Source organism: Sus scrofa, chromosome X (assembly GCF_054392235.1).
Source record: "Sus scrofa isolate SSC_HxYL_T2T_F1_AM1 chromosome X, Sscrofa_HxYL_maternal_Yorkshire_Landrace_v2.0, whole genome shotgun sequence".
Lineage (NCBI taxonomy): Eukaryota > Metazoa > Chordata > Mammalia > Artiodactyla > Suidae > Sus > Sus scrofa.
The window spans coordinates 131370769-131390355 of record NC_139401.1 but is presented as its reverse complement, the minus strand read 5'-3'; the positions used below and the strand labels follow the sequence as shown (position 1 = coordinate 131390355).

Genomic DNA, 19587 nt, shown 5'->3' with positions numbered 1-19587 from the left:
CCCTGACGCTGTTTGGGGCCCCAGTGCACTGTGTGTAACTGAAATTCTCTGGCAGACATCAGAGACGGGAGGAAGACCGTTATGCATAAAACTTTAAAAACCCCTGCTTCTGCTCTGCCGTCAGAGCAGAGTTCCTGTCCCTGAGCCGAAAGTGTCCAGATGGTTGTGGCTGGGCAAGTGAGTTAGGTATCAAGGTACTGGGTACCAATGCAGCCGTACACTCAGACTCACACTGAGAGCAATATCTTATTTAATGAGAAGATGAGTCTAAACACCTCCCAGTCGGAGTTGAGTTAGGTTTTTTTTTTTGTTTTTTTTTTTTTTTTTTTTTTTTTTTTTGTCTTCTTGCTATTTCTTGGGCCGCTCCCGCGGCATATGGAGGTTCCCAGGCTAGGGGTCGAATCGGAGCTGTAGCCACCGGCCTACGCCAGAGCCACAGCAATGCGGGATCCGAGCCACGTCTGCAACCTACACCACAGCTCACGGCAACCCCGGATCCTTCACCCACTGAGCAAGGCCAGGGACCGAACCCACAACCTCAGGGTTCCCAGTCGGATTTGTTAACCACTGCGCCATGACGGGAACTCCAGTGTTGAGTTAGGTTTTACTACCGGACAGGTTTTCAGATATATTGAAAAGTAAACATCGCTCCACGTTCTATTAGCAATCCTTTGACTCTTTTAGTTTTCCGCCTTCCTCTTTACAATAGTCCTTAAAGGGCTAGACTTGAAAGAGAGTCTGTACTGTGATTAACAAGAGCTCATAAAAATAAAATTATCTGTAGAGTATGATTGAATCCGACCCCCGCACATGGTGGAGGTGCTGTCTTGTGTGCGCAAAGATGGAGCTTGGGACTCACTTCTGATTGGGAGGGCTTGAACTTGGAGATTTTTGTCCCACTGAGGGTCAGATTTACACTCCTCCAGCCCCCGCCCCATCCCTTGTGACCCGGGGCATCCATCTGCCCGTGGGGGACTGCAGGGAGGGGTGCAGTCGGACTACAGGAAAGAAGATCAGTAATGGCCCACCCAGGGACTCCAGTCCTGGCCTTGGCCTCATTAGCACGGTCCTCTAATCCACTGGAGCTTGCCTGCCACGGGCTCGCAGTAGAGAAGCCTTCCGGGCATCGACAGAAAAGAAATCAGGCGGCAGAGAAGATTGCAGCCCCGACCAAACAACTAGACAAAACCCCAGCTACTAAAAACACTCCCATAGGACGACGCTGGCGTAAAAAATAAAAACAAAGTACACAAAACCCTTCAGAAAAACAAATCAGATCTTGGACTGAATGGTGTCCTAAACACGACCCCAGTGACTTGGAAAGGTTAATTATTTTGTAAGGACACAGGCACCCTTCTTGTCATTGGCATCAGCGGATCCCTTCTCCTAGAAACTATGAAAAGTTATGCCCTCCAACTATATAATGACATAGCGCACTGTATCAATAATAACATTAAATGTGAGTGGATTTAACAATCCAGTCAAAAGGCAGAGACTGTCAGACTAGGGGGGATACAAGCAAGATTTGACTATCTGCCACCTACCAGACGTACACTTTATATTGAAAGACATGGATGAAAAGATAAATCCACATACTCTCCATTTCTGAATTTGGTGCATCCACTATGATGGAAGTCTACTGACATCAACACGTAGTTCCTTAAGATACGATGTTACCAGACCCACAGTCACCTGGCAAATAGAGCAGACCCTCCTAGGCCACATGGCTGGCGGAACTGGTATGCATCATAACACTGCAATCAGATGTCACAAACCCAAGTGACAAGACAGACATCTTAAATTTGAAAGCCTCCCTCCTGGAAGAGCCGGGATGTCTAAGATGTACTATATTTAAAAGAGTGCTGGGCGGCTTGCTTATAATTTAAGAGTGTCTCATAAAATGCCTTGGAAATAGCTTTCTGTTAGCTAGAAAAACCTTCAGTTAAATATATTTTTATGGGCTTTTCATTAACAGAGTAGTGAGGCCTCGATGCCGAGGTGCCAAACCTCCCCACGTGGCTCCAAATCACTTGGCACATTTTCAGCCATTTACGTCTCTGTCATAGGTCCAAGGTTTGCAATTAAAAATGTAATCTTTTTAGCATGTGCAAAACCCAAAGGCTTGAAGTACTATGCATTGAATATGATTATAATAGTATTTGGCAGCTATTCACGGACAGCACATATTAATTTATGTAAACTGGGCATAACTTGGAGCACTTTCTCATCAGGACCACAGGAAGAATCAAAAAAGCAGGTCCCTGCTCATTGGAGGTTTTTTGGGTTTTGTTTTTTTCTTTTCCTGCTTGTTTTGTTTCTGTTTCTGTTTTGAAATTGTCACGAACAGAGATGAACTCAAAATCAAGGTCTCTTTTACGACCTTCTTTTTTCACAAGCCTGGAGTCCATTCAAATGAACGTTTCCAACTAATAAAAAAAATAACTTACTTCACAGGATTATTCTTAGGTTTTGCCTTTTCAACAGCCTGTAAACAGAAGGGAAAAAAAATGCAATTAGACAACATTAGCAGGCATTATCTTTGGAACTAGTTACCCAAACAATAAGCAATGTAAAACGCTCTTTAGAACCATGAGGAGCTAACCGAGGCAGGCTGCTGGAGAGAAGCAGGCTGGAGACGCAGAAAGCAATTTTCGTCTCCCGGGGAGCACGGTTACCTGTCCAAGTGCGGCTGTCGGACACAGGCGGGCACTGCCAAGCGGCCTGGGAAGTTCAGCGGTGCCCATGGGAGTGGGCCCTTAGACGCACAGCTCCATCTTCCTCTCCCCACCTTTCTCTCCAATCTCATCCCCCCCCCCCCCCTCAGCGCACCTGCTTGGCTTTGACAGGGTGAGGAGGGAGGCGCAGGGGGGAAGGGTCATGAGCGTAGCTGGGGATTTTTAGATCTAGAGTGGGAAGCCGTTTACCCTGCATTACGCCAGGCACCTAGGTGCACCTGCCTGGTGATGGAAAGGCCAAAGTATCCATTTCTAAAATCATTTTTATTAGCAGCTACCACAAAAGAGCAAGGGCTGACCAACGGCTTGGATCAATTTCCTCCCGTGGAACCTTTAAGAAAACACACACCAAATCATCGAAATGAGGAAATCTCTGGGCCTCTCGGCCCGCGTCCCTTAGACATGGAGCCTGGTTCCAGCTTATTGCTGAAGCCATTGATCTGTGTACAGTCCATTTATCATTCATGAAAAGAGCTAGTGATCTTCACAGTATATTAGAAGAAACAACTCAGATCATCTGTCAACAGCCCTCTTATTTCTGTTTCCCTCTCCACAGGGATTGCATCTCCTTCGATTCTTCTGGAATTAAAATGTTGCTAAGCAACACAGCTGGGGGCGCTGATGGCAGAATGGCTACAGTCTATCAAACTGTTTAAGCACCTGGAGGGTTTTAGCGATGATTTTTTTTTCATACTTCTGTAGCATAATTATGTAATCAGAACCAAACTTGCACTCTCCTCGACTTTTTCAGGCTGCAGAAATAACATTCACTATGGGGAGAACTGAAGCATCCCTTTGACCACCTCAGGGTTCCTCGCACCCTTTAAAAAAGTCTCCATTTGGAGACCTGTGTATTTGTGAAGCTTGGCGGTGGGGGAGTACTAAGAGGAAGAGAATACTGCTACAAATTAGAACGCAGAGGTAACCACTTGTAACACCGACAATTTATAATCTAACACTGGACTTGACATTTTGAGTGACCGGTGCAGAAGCCTATCCAGGCTTTCTATGCCTAACAACTCAATAAAGCCATTTTTTCAAAAATCAGTGAAATATGTCCCAAGTTTAGACATTAGCGCTGGAGATCCGAGCCCTTCTCCTCCATTAAGTCTCAGGTTCTGCTGCTAGATTAAAAACTCACGAATATTGGGGCACTTTCTTTGGATCGGCAGGCAAAAATCATTTTCTCACCATCTGTGCCTGAGGCCGAATCTTGGCAAGTGGTGGAACTGGAAGAAAGTGAGGGAATGAGGTAACAGGTGACAATGGTGAAACAAGGACTATGCGCCAGGTTGGCTCAAGTCCTCTCTCGCGGGGGTTTAGGATACGGATGTCTGTCCCAGAGCAGTCTCTGTAAAGGATGCTGAAAGGAAGGGCCAGCGAGGAGTCAGGGCGAGGCGTTGACCTTCACTCCAGAGGGGCAGCTGCTCTACGCACCCCTGTCTGCCTTTTCTACCACCCTTTCTCCCCCAGTCCTGGCTGGCAGAATAGGAGGCTGAATAGCAGGGGGCTGAAGACCGGCCATCGTGGAAACCACGTGAATCCACTCTTCCCAACCCCTTAAAATCCAGACAAATCTGTTCCCGAAGAAGACTTAGGTTATCACACAGTAACGGGCATGGTGTTCCAGTGGTTTCCTTTTAAAGCATGCTGGATGGGATAGGATGAGCGTGCCGCTGGCAGAAGACGGGGAGGAGAGAAATCAAAGTGACATTGCTTAACCTAGCTTTGATTCGGCAACATGCTTTTTGAAAATGTTCTCTCTTCTTTGTGCTTCCGGACTGTCAATTAGACCCAGTTATTTTTTCTCTGATCGGGAGGCACATAGTCATGGTCAAGGCTAGTTTCTCTGAAACATGTCTTTTTATACAGCCCTTATAGGAAAATAACTTCATTCAAATTAATTTTGTGTGGGTTGCTTGGATATTGATGGGAAATGTCTATGTCGAGAGGTTTTCTTTTCTTTGGAAATTAACCCGGGATCATTCCAGAGTCCCGACAGCTCTAGTCACATGCACTCATGTCATCCTCCTGGGTGTGTGCTCATCTCCAAAGTAGACGGTTGCAGGGAGTGTCCGTCAGGCATGAGACACGGCTCAGGATTTGCATTCTCCACGTTCTCTGTAATTTGACTTTGTTTTATGTATTTATTTATTTATTCATTTATTCATTTATTTTTTGCTTTTTAGGGCCACACCTGAGGCATAAGAAAGTTCCCAGGCTAGGGGTTGCATTGGAGCTGCAGCTGCCAGCCTACACCACAGCTCACAGCAATGCCAGACTCTTAACCCACTGAGCAGAGCCAGGGATCGAACCCCCATCCTCGTGGATCCTATTTGGATTTGTTACCAATGCGCCATGATGGGAACTCCTTGGCTTTGTTTTAAACACGCTCTAAGGAATCTTTTAGAGACTTTGAAGGAAAGTTTAAGTGAATTATTTGTGTGCAAAATATATATGTCTGCAAGGGAAAAGAATTAGCCTACAAAATCTACAAAGAGAAAAGAATCCTCTTTTGAAATCACAGGACATAAGACTATCCCAAGTTCCAGATACATGTTTGAGAATATGAGATGCCCTGCCGAAGGAGGGAAATCAAAATGAAATGATTCTGTGGAATTCACCAAGCATTAAGAGGGTTACACATTGGGATCACAGTTAATTTTGAGTTTAAAACCATACATTAAAGTAATTTAAACTGATTGGAAAATGGAAGCTAGATAGTTAACACTTATGCGGTTTTAATTTGTAATGTCTATATGGTTTTTAAAACCTATATTCTACTTATTTTGTTTCCCTAACATGATACTTATTTGCCATCAAGGACATTCTAGCATAAGATCGGATGATAAAATAAATTAAGATGTTAGAAAAAACATACTCCAGTATCCTGCAATGCAAGGCAATGGGCTATAGTGGAAAGAGAGCTGTGCTAGAAATCCACAAACCTGGGTTCTGCTACCAGCCACACCACTTCCTGTCATCATGATATCATCGACCGGGCTAACATCTGGGAGCCTCTGTTGCCTCATTTGAAAAATGAGGACAATCATTCCTTTCTTGTCTATATCAGCCATGCTTGTGAGTAGCCAACATCCACGATAGCGCTCTAGAAACCAGAGCCTGCTAAGCAAAAAAGTGCATCTTGATTGTGACCACATTCCACATGGACATTGGTGCAGGCATTTTTATTTTTTACTGAAGTATAGTAGATTTACAAGGTTGTGTTAGTCTCAGGTATATAGCAAAGTGATTCGGATATACATTATTCAGATTCTTTTCCTTTATGGTTTATTACAAGATATTGACTATATAGTTTCCTGTGCCCTAGAGTAGAGCCTTGTTGTTTATCTACTTTATATATAGTAGTGTGTATCTCTTAATCCCAGACTCCTTATTTATCCCTCTCCACGCTTTCTCCCTTTGGTAACCAAAACTCACGGTGCATACATTTTTCACTGGTCAGAGAGTTGATGGGCTTTCTGACCAGTGGCCAGGCTGCAGTATCAAACCTATGCAGTTATTTCAACAAGGATTATAGATAGAAGTTATATTCTTCCTCTCTCCGTATCAGGACTAGTTCTGGGGTGAACAGAATGCTTCTGTCTGGAAAGACTTGAGGAAGACTTTGATATGTTTAGATACTGCCAGGCCTAGCCCAGCAGGAGAGAGGGCCCTCTACCTCCACACAGGCCTCTGCCCTGACCCGTCTTGGGGACTGGTGTTGGTGGTAGAGAGATCAGAGCACCTGACATGCTGTGAGGGCACAAACGCATGCACGTACACTCCATTCCCCACCTCCCTCCTCCATCCCACTGCAAAGAAGCCTAGGAAGCATCCTTCTTTTCTGACTGTCTCCTCTGTTAGCAGTCCACCTTCTCACATCTCACTCCATCAGGAGGGCTCTTTGCTTTTACACTAACATTTGACCCTGAGGTTGGGAAGCCCTGAGGATGCTATCCTAGGTGAGCCCCCTCCATGATATGGCAGCTTGAGAAATTACATTCCCAGGGAGAAGACACTTGTCTCATTCCAAGGAGTGTTTATGAGGCGATTCTTCTCTCATTATCAGCGTTGTACTATTGGTGGTATCCTGCTAAGCAGCAAATTTATTTCCTCAGGAGGGAGGATGTGGCTAAGGACATGCTTATAGTTGCTCGTTCATTAAATCTACCTTCCTGAAAAGAAGCAGGACCTTGTCTTTCCTGTTCTGCAGAGAATCCTTTTGCTGCACTGAAGCTGAAGTGACTCAAGGACCACACTGAAATGTGTGAACCAGAAAATGTAGTTATTGCGAGAAAATAGAAAGAAGTAAAGAGGGAAGGAAGGGAGAGAGGAAAGAGGCTATCTATTGAGCCCTGTCCTCCAGGGCACAGAGAACATCATATTTATTTAGGGAGAAGATGCAGCATGTAAAGCATTTTCAAAATTCTTTGGTAAGGTAATTCTGTCCCATGGATTACACATCATGAACTGTTTGTTATTTTAGTCCAATGACAGGTATACCATATTCATGAAAAAATTTAGAGAATCTTTTTGGCCTTTTAAGAAGCATGTCCTGAGCATTTATATCCAGACGTGACATTACAGCCCCACTGAGATTTACAGAAAACAAACTCGGTGCAGTCTGTTTCCTGTTTGTTGAGATTGTCAAAGTGAGCAGTCGGAAGGCCTAGAGAGATTGTAGCTGTGGACTCATTTTACAAGGCTACGTAGTCAGCCACTGCTTTTTCCCTTAATCAATAATCATACTGTCAGTCAAGCATAAAATGTGATTCTATTACCATTGCTCTGCATGCCTCATACATTTCCTGCTTACATGTTTCTTTCTTGGCATTCTACTAGCAGGTACACCCAAGCTGCCTCTATATAATACATTTCTTGATAAAAAGTGAAAAGTCAATCATTCAGATGATTTCAAATAACTAGATACTATGCATTATGGAAATAAGGCAGAGGAGCACGTGATGGCACTGGCTTTGTGTTTCCCTGTTTTACCTTTAACTTTTCACAGGGCTGCTCTGTGAGGCACAGCCATACCTTAACCCAGTGGCATGTATTGGTAGATTGCATTGACTGGCTAAGTTCAGAAGAGAAACTCTTCTACTAACAAATGAACTCATCATTAGGGTATTCAGATGGTCTAAAATCAATACCTACAGAACTGGTCAAATCAATTAAAGAGACATATCCTGAGAGCACTTGCCAAAATATAAAAATGAATTGCTTAATTACAGCATTGAAATAGATTTCACTGGAATGAGTGAAACAGCAAGAGGTTTATATTATATCCTGTAGGCTGGGGTTTCAGCTGGCAGCACGCACGCACAGCCAGGATTGCAGCTTAAGAGGAGAGAATGTCACTCAGCATTCTGCAACACCTGGATGCCTGCCTGATTTTCTGACTTTACATCCAGGGACTGCAATCTTTAGGAAAACACTCCCCACTATATTTAACCCTCTGGATGAGTGCCCAGAATGGAACATGGAAACATCCTGTATTTGAATCTTGAACCTACCTGAAGTTAGCAAAAACATGTTGCCTAGCTTTAGAGTATTGGGCTTCTCCCATTTTAATGTAATTCATTGTTTTTGATGCATATATGAAGTAGGCCTGCACTAGACATAACGGGGGTGGGAGTAGGATTTTGACAGGCAGAGATTGGAGGAAATTTGTTCCAAGTGCCTGGCACCTAACAGTCACATAAGAAACATGGATTAGGGAGAAGAACTGGAGCTGATGGTAGAAACCGAGAGGCTGTTCCGGGTAGGAAAGATTGTTGGAGGGTCCCCAGCTCTGCACAGAGGAGGAAAAGAGGCCTCCGGAGGGAGAGCTGGCCTCCAGGAGCATGTGACTCTGGATCCATTCTACAACTGCACAAGAGGCTCGAATTCACACCTCCTACTCTTCCTGCAGCTGTGGCCTAGCAGGGGTCTTGTTCCCTCTCACCAGGACAATGGCCACGGCCTCTTCTTTGGGCCTCTGCTCCCCCTATCATCACCCCATTTCATGCTCCACCTTGATCACGACTCCATGGCTTCCCAATGCTCGCTGAATTCCTGATCAACTTCACCCAACTCGCTGCTCAAGATCCTGCCCACGCCAGTTGAAGAGAGGCCTCCAAGCAGGTCCCACTTGTCCCGGAGTGTGTATTTCACTAACATGGAAACCAAAAGGACTTTTTTGAGAGTCTGGCCCAAAGATGATGTGACAACAGGATTCAGGAATGCTTGTGTTCCATTAAGCCTTGCTCCCTCTAGCCTGGTTCTTTTACTGGATACAAAACCCTTGAGCAAGATTTATTTGTCAACTGGTGGGTGTGTTTATAACTAAAGTTTTGGTATATTGTAACTCAATGAAAAATGCATTGTTTATAGTAAAGAAGCACATTTCTCTCCTAAGAGTCATCTGTTGACACTGATCATTCTCTAAGCAGAGTAAATAGGGAGACATGAGGCAGACTGTCTCAGGATTGGCTTATTTATGCTCCCGATTAGAAGGGCCAATGTAAGTAGCATTTAGCAACTCTGTTCCCCTGGGGTTTTTGGATTTGAAAATTCAATTTTCTTTCTTCCAGCTAATCCGAGCTCTCTTGCCCCTGATACTAGGGAGGCGCCTCTCACGGAATGACATGTATCCTTTGCTATGAGAAAATCAATACCTAATAGAAGCTCCTTACCATGTATAACCAGAAAACGGGACGAGCATTCTTAGTGCATAGTAGGTACTCAACAGTATAAGTATTCCAAAACCTACATGGGAGGGAATACTGATGGTGCATCTTCAGTACTATGTGTTCAGGCTTCTCTCCCTTTAGAGCATGTTATACTCCGGAAAAGGAGGCTACATCCATTTTTATCCTATATCTGTATTAGAAAATCCAGTAATCTTCCATCTGTCCTTCTCCTTTATTCTCACACTCCGACCATACTCACAATGCTCTAACACCAGATGTGTGTAGGGATTTCCCACACCAAGCGCATTTCTGCAACACAAGCTGGGTGTGCTACAGTGTAACTCACTGCTAACACTGTCTACCTGGAGAGAGCATCACATCCCACAGTTTAAGGGCTCAGTCCCACAAGACGGCCTTCCCCTACTTCAGATGCCAGTCACAAGCCCAAGTGGTCACTTGTGCTTCAGATCAATCAGCTATACATGAGAGGTTCCCATAGCCCCCTCCTTGGGTTTGATTAATTTGCTAGAGTGGCTCACAGAACTCAAGAAAACAGTTACTTATGTTTACTGGTTTATTAAAGGATATAATAAAGGATGCAGATGAACAGGCAGATGAAGACATACATTGGGCGAGGTCTCAGAGGGTCCCAAATGTAGGAGTTTTTGTCCCTGTGCAGCTGGGGTGTGTCATTCTTCCTGCAAGTGCTCTCTCAACCCCATACTATTGGGATGTTATGGAGGCTTCCTCACATAGGCATGATTGACTATTAACCCCATTTCTAGCCTCTGTCCCCTCTGTAGAGAATGGGACTGTGGAGTTGGAAATTCCAAGCTTCAACTTATAGCTCGGTCTTTCTGGTGACCAGCTCCCATCCAGAAGCCCATCTAGAGTTGCCTCATTAGAACAAAAGACACTCCTATTGCCCAGAAAATTCCAAGAGATTTAGTATCCTGGGCTAAAGACCAAGTATTAGACCAAAAGATGCTCCTAGTGCTCTTATCACTTATGAAATGTCAAGGGATTAAGGAGCTCTGTGCCAGGAACTGGGGACAGAGACCAGTAAGTATAGTAAATTTCCTATTACTACACAAGACCAAATATCAATGGACCTCTCCATGCCTCAGTGTCCTTGCTGGCACAATCGGGCAGCTGGAGTAAGGACCCTCCTTGGTCATTTAAAAGGTATCTTTTAATGCACATGTTCATTTTAAGGTCTGGTGTTTTTTAATGCACACATGAAGGATACATATTGAGTCCACCTCCACCGACAAGAAATAAGATCTTTTAGCAAATGTATAGATGTTTATATCAAATGTTCTAAAGACTCCTGTGAGATACTCTGTGACAAATGCTTTATGCCATGCTGTGCATTTTGGAAAGGTCTGCTGCTTTTATCTGCCTATCCACTTGAATTTTGAATTTTGACTTAAGAAGAAGACAGATTCTGCTTTCTGTTCAGGGCAAAGATTTTTCCAGCAGGTGGCAGATATTTGGGAGACAGAGTAAAGCATTTCTAGACCCTGAACCAAAGGCCCAGCACCTTTTTTCCAAGCCAGCCTCAGAATTTCAAAAGCTTACATTTTCAGTTTGGCAAAGTGTTTTATTACTGGAGGCATTCGTGTTGCTCTAATACATGCTAGAACCCTGATTAAACTCAAGACTTGGACACCTCCAATAAACTTGGGTACATGTGGTACACTGCCTGGGGTTTATTAGCTTATGACTAAGACAGAACCTCCAGCCATGGATTTGGGACCCAAATTGGGGTGATGAAGCATGCTGGGACCAAAGAACAGGGGTGGGAGTGGCGAGAGGACCAATGTTGTGAAGCCACTTCCTCCAGCCCAGAGGCAGTGACAAGCATAACATGGTGGTGCCTGTTCCTTCCTGCACTTTGATTCAAACTGACTTAATGAAAGGGCTTAAAGACTTAAACGTAAGACAAGACACCATCAAACTCTTAGAAGAGAACATAGGCAAAACATTCTCTGACATCAACCTTACAAATGTTTTCTCAGGTCAGTCTCCAAAGGCAACAGAAATAAAAGCAAAAATAAACCAAAGGGATCTAGTCAAACTGATAACCTTTTGCACAGCAAAGGAATACATAAAAAAAACCCAAAAAGACAATTTACATAATGAGAGAAAATAGTTTCAAATGATGCAACCAACAAGGGTTTAATCTCTACAATATACAAATAGCTTATACAACTCAAAAGCAAAAAAGCCAACCACCCAATGGAAAAATAAGCAAAAGACCCGAATAGTCATTTTTCCAAGGAGGATGTACAGATGCCCAACAAGCACATGAAAAAATGCTCAACATCCCTGATTATTAGAGAAATGCAAATCAAAACTACCATGAGATACCACCTTACACCCATCAGAATGGCCATCCTTAGTAAGTCCACCATCAACAAATGCTGAAGGGGGTGTGGAGAAAAGGGAACCCTCCTTCACTGTTGGTGAGAATGTAAGCTGGTACAACCACTATAGAGAAGAGTATGGAGGTACCTCAGAAAACTATACATAGAACTACCATATGACCCAGCAATCCCACTCTCAGGCACATATCCAGACAAAACTTTCCTTGAAAGAGGCACATGCACCCACATGTTCTTTGCAGCACTATTTACAACAGCCAAGACATGGAAACACCCCAAATGTCCATCAACAGATGATTGGATTAGAAAGATGTGGTATATATACACAATGGAATACTACTCAGCCATTAAAAAGAACAAAATCATGTCATTTGCAGCACCATGGATGGAATGAGAGACTCTCATATTGATTGAAGTAAGTCAGAAAGAGAAAGACAAATACCATATGATATCACTTATATCTGGAATCTAATATATGGCACAAATGAACCTTTCCACAGAAAAGAAACTCATGGACTTGGAGAATGGACTTGTGGTTGCCCAGGGGGAGGGGGAGGGAGTGGGATGGATGGGGAGTCTGGGGTTCATAGATGCAAACTATGGCCTTTGGAATGGATAAGCAGCGAGATCCTGCTGTATAGCACTGGGAACTAGATCTAGTCACTTATGGTGGAGCATGATAGTGTGAGAAAAAAGAATGTATATATATATGTGTGACTGGGTCACCTTGCTGTGCAGTAGAAAGTTGACAGAACACTGTAAACCAGCTATAACGGAAAAAAAAATAAAAATCATTCAAATAAAAAAATTAAATCTGAAATAAAACAAAAACATATTGACTTAATGATTCTCACCTCCCCAGAGGTGGCCTCTGCTCCCCCTCCACCCCATTTACAGAGCCTGATTCCCATGTGCTCTTTGTGGATAAAAGGCTGTGGTCATCCCTGTTCCATGGGAGAGTTCTCTTTTCCCAAATAACAGATTGTGCACATTTTTGTTTCCATTTAGACCTTGGGGCAAGCAGCACATCCTCACCAATGTCTGATTTAAGGTCACTGGGAGAAAAAAAAAGTTAAGCAAAACAGCCATTGGGTTTGCAACCAAAATGCTCACAGGTGGCCAATTCATAAGTTGTAGTGGACGTTAGTCAGTGTCTGGTCATCAGCTGTGACCTATGTAGCACGTGTAAAAACGCTGTGCTCCTCGGCCTCTCCGTGTGCTCACAGCCTTTTACCGAAGAGATTACAATAAAAAGGCCATCGATGGAGACTACAAGTCAAAATCTTTGGTATTAAAAGTAGAAGACCTAATTACAATGAAAAAAATCAGCATGCAGATTTCTAAACAGTCACAGACCTGCCTGGAGCATATTAAACATCACATCATACAAGCCCTAAGCACTTTCTTATTAATCTAGTCTCTATGCTAATACAGCCAAATGGGAAGCACAATCTTGGGAATATGAAGGCCAATGTTATTCTATTAACCTTATATGTTATCCTATTTACTTTCCTGTCTTTAATGAATAAATTAAACTGTCCTCTCATTTTCTAATTGCTGGATAGTTTGAGTATGATAACATACAGATTTTATTCCGCTACATTCTGCAACCTTAACAGCCCAAACTCGATCATTTTCTTGGGGGGGGGGGAGTTCAATGAAAAGCACCAACAGATAACCTGTTTACATTAAACGACTCTATCAGAGTTATTCTGCACTGGTTTCATCCTAATCCATGTGCTGTTTCTATAGCTCTGACAGGCTGACCTCTCTTGCTGTGTGTGCCATATCGATGTCATTACTGAAGAGGCCTTCCCCAGCCTTTCTGCTGATAACGAAGTAAATGGAAATGCAGAGGAACCTTGGGGAGGTAACAACTTGTTCAGCATGATGACGGAGAACTGTGGGTAAAAAACAGGAACCATTACAGCGGGGGAGAGTATCTGTTGTCACAACGAATGACTTCATTCTAGCAGGTCCCCACTCTGCCCCCTCTCCAGTAGCAAACCTTAAACAGAGAAGTGGGCTTCGGCCACTAGGTTTTGAAAGCTCAATATGCATCACAGGCATAAGAAACACATCCCAAAGCTGCCAGAATGTTCAGATTTTCTGCTCCCATGTAATTCATTTCACGTGCAATTATCAAATAACAACCTAGCCAGGGAGCTGTCCCCATAATAACAACAATAACAAACAAACCAACAAACAAAAGTGAATCAAGGACCTGCTGTAGAGCACAGGGAATGCTACACAATATTCTGGGGTCATCTACGTGGGGAAAGAATCTGAAAGAGGATGGCTGTGTGGACATGTAGTCACTGAATCGCTTTGTTGTCCAGCAGAAACGATCACCAAAAAAAAAAAAAAAAAAAAGAGAGAGAGAGAGATAAAAAGAACACCAAAATCAAGAACTTGGATTAAAAACGAGCTGTTTTGTGTTTGAGGTAATTGTGACCTTCAGATAAAAAGTAAAACTATGAAGTGGAGGAAAAGAGCTTGGAAGACAATATTTTTCTGTGAATGTTAACATGCTTGAGCTACAGCTCTGCTACTAGCAACTAGTTGAAAAGTCCAAACGTTCCCCAGGAACATGCTGCGAATTAAGTACCACATTGCTAAGGGCTCTGAATTTCTCACTGGGCTAAAGCAAGTCACCTCAGGTTGCCACCTCCCTCACGTTAATCGTAAGATGGCAAGAATATTAAAATTCCCTAAAGGCTGTTTCTAACAACACCTATTTCTTTTATGGCCTTTATACTTGTGAAGTCTGAGGCATCTCATGGCAATCTGAGATGATTAGAGAATGGGAGCGCCAATGCCCACACCTAATGGGCTTCAGAAGGCAGATATTACACGCTTCGAGCCGCATAAATCAAGCATCAGGATAACATTCAAGGAAACATCAAGCAGATGTTTACCTGGCTCTATGAGTCTGTACTGGAGGGAGCGCTGGAGTTTGGCCACCGCACAATCTGGAAGCCTTTGGAATAGGTCAAATTGTGGACCGCTTAAAACTTTAAAGACAGCAATTTTAAGAAACCTGTCAATACAATTTCTTTGTTAAAAAAAAAAACAAAAAACATTTGAGACTGATTAGGCTGCTTACGTTGAAAGAGAAGCACCAGGTCTATATCTTTAGATCTTTTATTGAACTGCAAACACAGCATCAATAACTGCTTCTCAGCTGTAAATGAAAATTGATTCCAGGTTTAACCCCTCATTTTCAGGAGTTCTTCTAATCCTGAGAACGTAAGAAGAAAAATGGACCAAAAGGAAAGAAGCCTGTCCTACTGGATCATGCCACTGTCTCCCCAAAGCCCAGTGGACACATCCTGGCACCACTGCCTGCCCCGAACGACTGGCTGGAAAATGGCAATTCAATAAGTGTTAGATGGGGAAGGCCAGGGTTGGCTTTTATGTTTCTGATGCCAAGAATGGCAGGTGAGAAGGAAAAATGCAGTCAGCTGGCTAATGGACATCATGGGGGGCCTCCCACATCCCAACCATGATTATTGACAGCTGACTTCAAGCACAAAGCAGAACATACTGCAATATGTATGTTTATGCAGACATTAAGTTCAAAACACTATGTCCAACACAAACACTGTTCTGGAACATTCCATTGTTCGATGTCAACTTCAAGCAATTATTGCTTTCCCATTCAGGGGAAGCCCCTGAGAGCAAACCAAGGTGAGTGGAGTGTCACAGCAGACCCTTAGAATCTTTCTCCAGGGCACGGTAAGAGCTTAGAAAGAGAAATAAGAACTGCAACCAGAAAGTATGACTCAACTCTCCACCCACGTCAGTCCTGTGAAGAAAAATTCTTCTAGAGATGTGTAATTCTCCTGGAGGACTTCATGCAGTGTCATTGGCAACCTGGCCTTTCTTCCTAGGACGTTTGGTTTAAAACTTGTCAGGGATCAGAGGGGAGGAAAGGTCATTCATAAACAATGGATGCTTCTGGAGGGCAGTTAGGACCTTCAACTCAGTTCCTAGCTGATCCTGCTGAACACCAAGGCAAAAATGAAGGGTAAGGTCTATTAACCAATGGACCCAAAAGAGAGGGTTTCCAGTTACTGTGTAAAAGGGCCATAAGGAAGAACCACCACCAATTTGTCCGTGGTTTTCAAAGCATTTTCTTACACACAATCTTCATCTCATCCTCACAGGATTCCTATGAGTTCTACGAGACTGGTTTATTCTAGTTTATTGGTGAGAGATCTGAGACTTTGAGACGTTAGGTGAGTTGCCCAGTATCATGCAGCTAAGTATGTGACAGAGCTGGGGTTGATGCCCAGGCTTCTCTAGTCCACAATCAATCCTCTCAATGACTAGTCTTACAATTCCTTCTGGCTCGGTGCACACAGCTAATACATGGTAGGCAAGACCAGACAGAGCCTTTTCTTTTTCTTTTGTTCATCTTTTTAGGGCCACATCCACAGACTATGGAAGTTCCCAGGCTGGGGTCACATCAGAGCTGCGGCTGCCAGCCTACACCACAGCTACACCAATGCCAGATCTGGGCTGTGTCTGCGACCTATACCACAGCCCATGGCAATGCCAGATCCTTAACCCATTGAGCGAGGCCAGGGGTTGAACCCGCGTCCTCATGGATACTAGACGGGTTCGTTAACCACTGAGCCACGATGGGAACTCCTAGACAGAACCTTTTCATTCAAGTTTGCCACACACTGGCTGTCTGCCAGGTAGTTAATTCAGCAGCTCTAACCTCCATTCATTATAAGAAAAGGGGAAGTCACGTATCTAGCATCTCAAATATAAGGCATTCTAGATCATTACTAGGAACAATGAAGATCAAAATGCAGCAGGGAATGTGAAGACAACACTCAAACTTTTGACAAATATTTTCAGGGTACAATCACCATGGCTTTTTCACTGAAACCATGTGCATTCGGGACTGTGTGTTTCTGACTTTAAAGAATCACTAGATTCTTGTTCAAATATCCTGTTGCTGTTGTTTTCTTTTGTCTTTTCAGAGCCGCACCTGTGGCATACAGCGGTCCCCAGGCTAGGGGTTGAATCAGAGCTGTAGCCGCTGGCCTACACCACAGCCACAGCCACACGGGATCCAAGCTACATCTTAGACCTACACCACAGCTCACAGCAACGCCAGATCCTTAACCCACTGAGTGAGGCCAGGGATCGAACCCACAGCCTCATGGTTCCTGGTTGGATCGTTAACCACTGAGCTATGACGGGAACTCCCAAATATCTTGTTAAAAATATTTTTTTGTAGCCCCGAGTCTCGAAGGTTGACCATTTGGAATCTTTAATTTGCCCCTCGGCTTCTCCCATTCAGGCCTCAGGCTGCATTTTCCCATTGGGAGGAATGACTCTTAGCATTTAGACATATCCTAATTGTTCTACTGAGGTCTGTGCACAGGACCTGCTCGGCATGGCCAGTACTGCTGTGGAGGGTGCCTGTGCTGGGGCAGGGAGAGGGGAGGTGGTTCTGATTATGAGCGACTTGGAACTGAAATGTCAGATTAGACACTGACACATCTTGATCCCATGTTCCATTTTGACACGTGCATTTGCAATGCATTCTCTTGGGATTCTTTATGTCACGAACCATAGCATAAGGTCTCAGGAGCTTTTTGGGAAAAGACTGGTGTGTGCTCATTAAACCTGGGCAATATAGGTCTCCTTAGGTGTGTCCAGGGGCAATGATTATGGATAAGATGATCTGAGGATGTCTCAGAACGTTAATGGCATTTTTATAGAACCATGAGTGCATGAATGTAGCTACCAGGTTCTGAGAAAGTTTCTGAGTATAACGCCAGCTCAAACCAATGGTGTAATTAGGCCCCTTGGACACATCATTTAATGCACCAATGCATTTGTTAGGGTGTCCCCCCCCCCCATCATCCTGCCACAAACAGAATGATTCTCTAATTCCACAGCTTAGACTAGAGGCCCAAATCTACCTCTAAGGTTTGCTGTGAGATTCAAGTAAGACAGAGCACCTAGCTTAATGTGTGGGGCAGAGCAAGAGTGGCCCCATCTCCATGTGAGCTCTCATAACTCCTCCTGATGTGGCTGGAGATATGATGGCCCCAATTCCAAGATGAGAGAATAGTACCGTATTGCCTCTGGGGCACTATGTTATCTCACCTGAAAAGAAAATGATTTGGGTGGGTCCTCAAAAAGTTAAACATCAATTACCATATGAGTCAATAATTCCACTTCTAGGGGGAAGAATGGGAAGAAGTCAAAAGAATCACAAGATTCAAAAGACCTGTAAACAGGTGTTCAACAAAAACTTATACATAAATGCTCAGAGCAACACTATTTGCAACAGCCAAAAAGTGGATGCAAGTGTCCATCAACTGATAAGTAGATGAACAAAAGGTAGTATATCCACACAACAGAATACTATTTAGCCCTAAAAAAGGAATAGTTTTTTTTTTTCTTTTTCAGCTGTGCCTGCAGCATATGGACGTTCCCAGGCCAGGGATTGAATCTATGCCACAGCTGTGACCTATGCCACAGCTACAGCAACACCAGATCCTTAACCCATTGTGCCAGGCTTGGGATTGAACCTGCACCTCAGCAGCAACCCAAACCACTACAGTCCGATTCTTAACTTATTGTGCCAAGTGGGAACTCAAGGAATGAAGTGTTGATACAGGACACAGCATGGATGAATCTAAAAAACATGATGCTAAGTGAGAGAAGTCAGACACAAATGGTCACATATTGCATCCTGATTTCATTCAGAGGAAATACGCAAATCCACTGAGACAGAAAGTGGATTAGATTATTGGTTGTCAAGGACTGGGAGGAGGGGGAATTTGGGAGCAGCTGCCTAACGTATGTGGGATTTCATTTTGGGGTAATGAAAATATTCCGGAACTGGTGATGAATACACATCATTGTGTATGTACTCAATGCCGTTGAATTTGATGTCATGCAGATTTTACCACAATAGCGAAAAAAAAAATGATTTTGATCCACACATCTTTGAAAAAGAGTATTGGGACTCAGAAAGCCAGAAGTCACCCAAGCTTACTGTCACTGTGGCTTCTGTGACCACATAAGCATTCTCTCCTGGCCCTTAGCCTTCCAGCTTTGTAACTAGTCCTCAAACTCTCTAAGGAGGATTCCTTTGCAAATGTCTATAACCTGGCACCCACTTCTTGCCTCCTGGACCCAGCTTAGGGCACTAAGTTGTCATTCTGTCCTACCTTAGATCTACTAGTTCAGCCTGCCCTTCAAACGAGATCATCTGAGGGCCTAGGCACTGAAATGGCCTCTGCATACACCCGAAACCACCACATGACTCAGGCCAACTGACCCGATGCCCCTTCTTCAGGTAAATATGTCAAATAACGACTTGGGAAGCCAAAAAAGCAGACTGCACTTGTGTGCCACATAGGAAGTCAACGTGCAAAATCTACCTTCATTTATTGTGATGACTGCTTGAAGCACTGTCATTAAAAAGCATCTGACAAAATCGATGACCTAAGATTTTTTTTTGTTTTATTTACCAATGTAATGCTCTCGTCGCTGGCACATTAAATACAGAAAGCAGGAATGGCAGACACCCACATTTAAGTGTGCCTTTTACATTTGCTCTGAAGCCCACCACCCAAGTAGGAGAGGGGCTGCTTGCATTTAGGAAACATACAACAAGCCCTGGGGAGACATTGTGCTTGTTCTTGGCAAAGCGCCAAAGTTGCAAAGATGCAATTTTTACATATTATTGGAAATGCGAGCAGAATAAAGTAGAAAAAGTAAAGGGCAGGAAAGTTTTGGCCACCTAAC

General features: G+C 43.7%; 1 protein-coding gene across 12 annotated transcripts in view; it reads right to left on the bottom strand.

The window, feature by feature from the left end:
* AFF2 (ALF transcription elongation factor 2) overlaps positions 1-19587 on the bottom strand; it is a 535022-nt gene that overhangs the window by 93503 nt on the left and 421932 nt on the right. For all 12 annotated transcript variants that reach the window (XM_085006501.1, XM_085006500.1, XM_085006502.1 and 9 more), the window contains one exon: positions 2448-2485. In XM_085006501.1, the coding sequence (XP_084862627.1) occupies positions 2448-2485 (38 nt within the window). The remainder of the gene's footprint in view (positions 1-2447; positions 2486-19587) is intronic.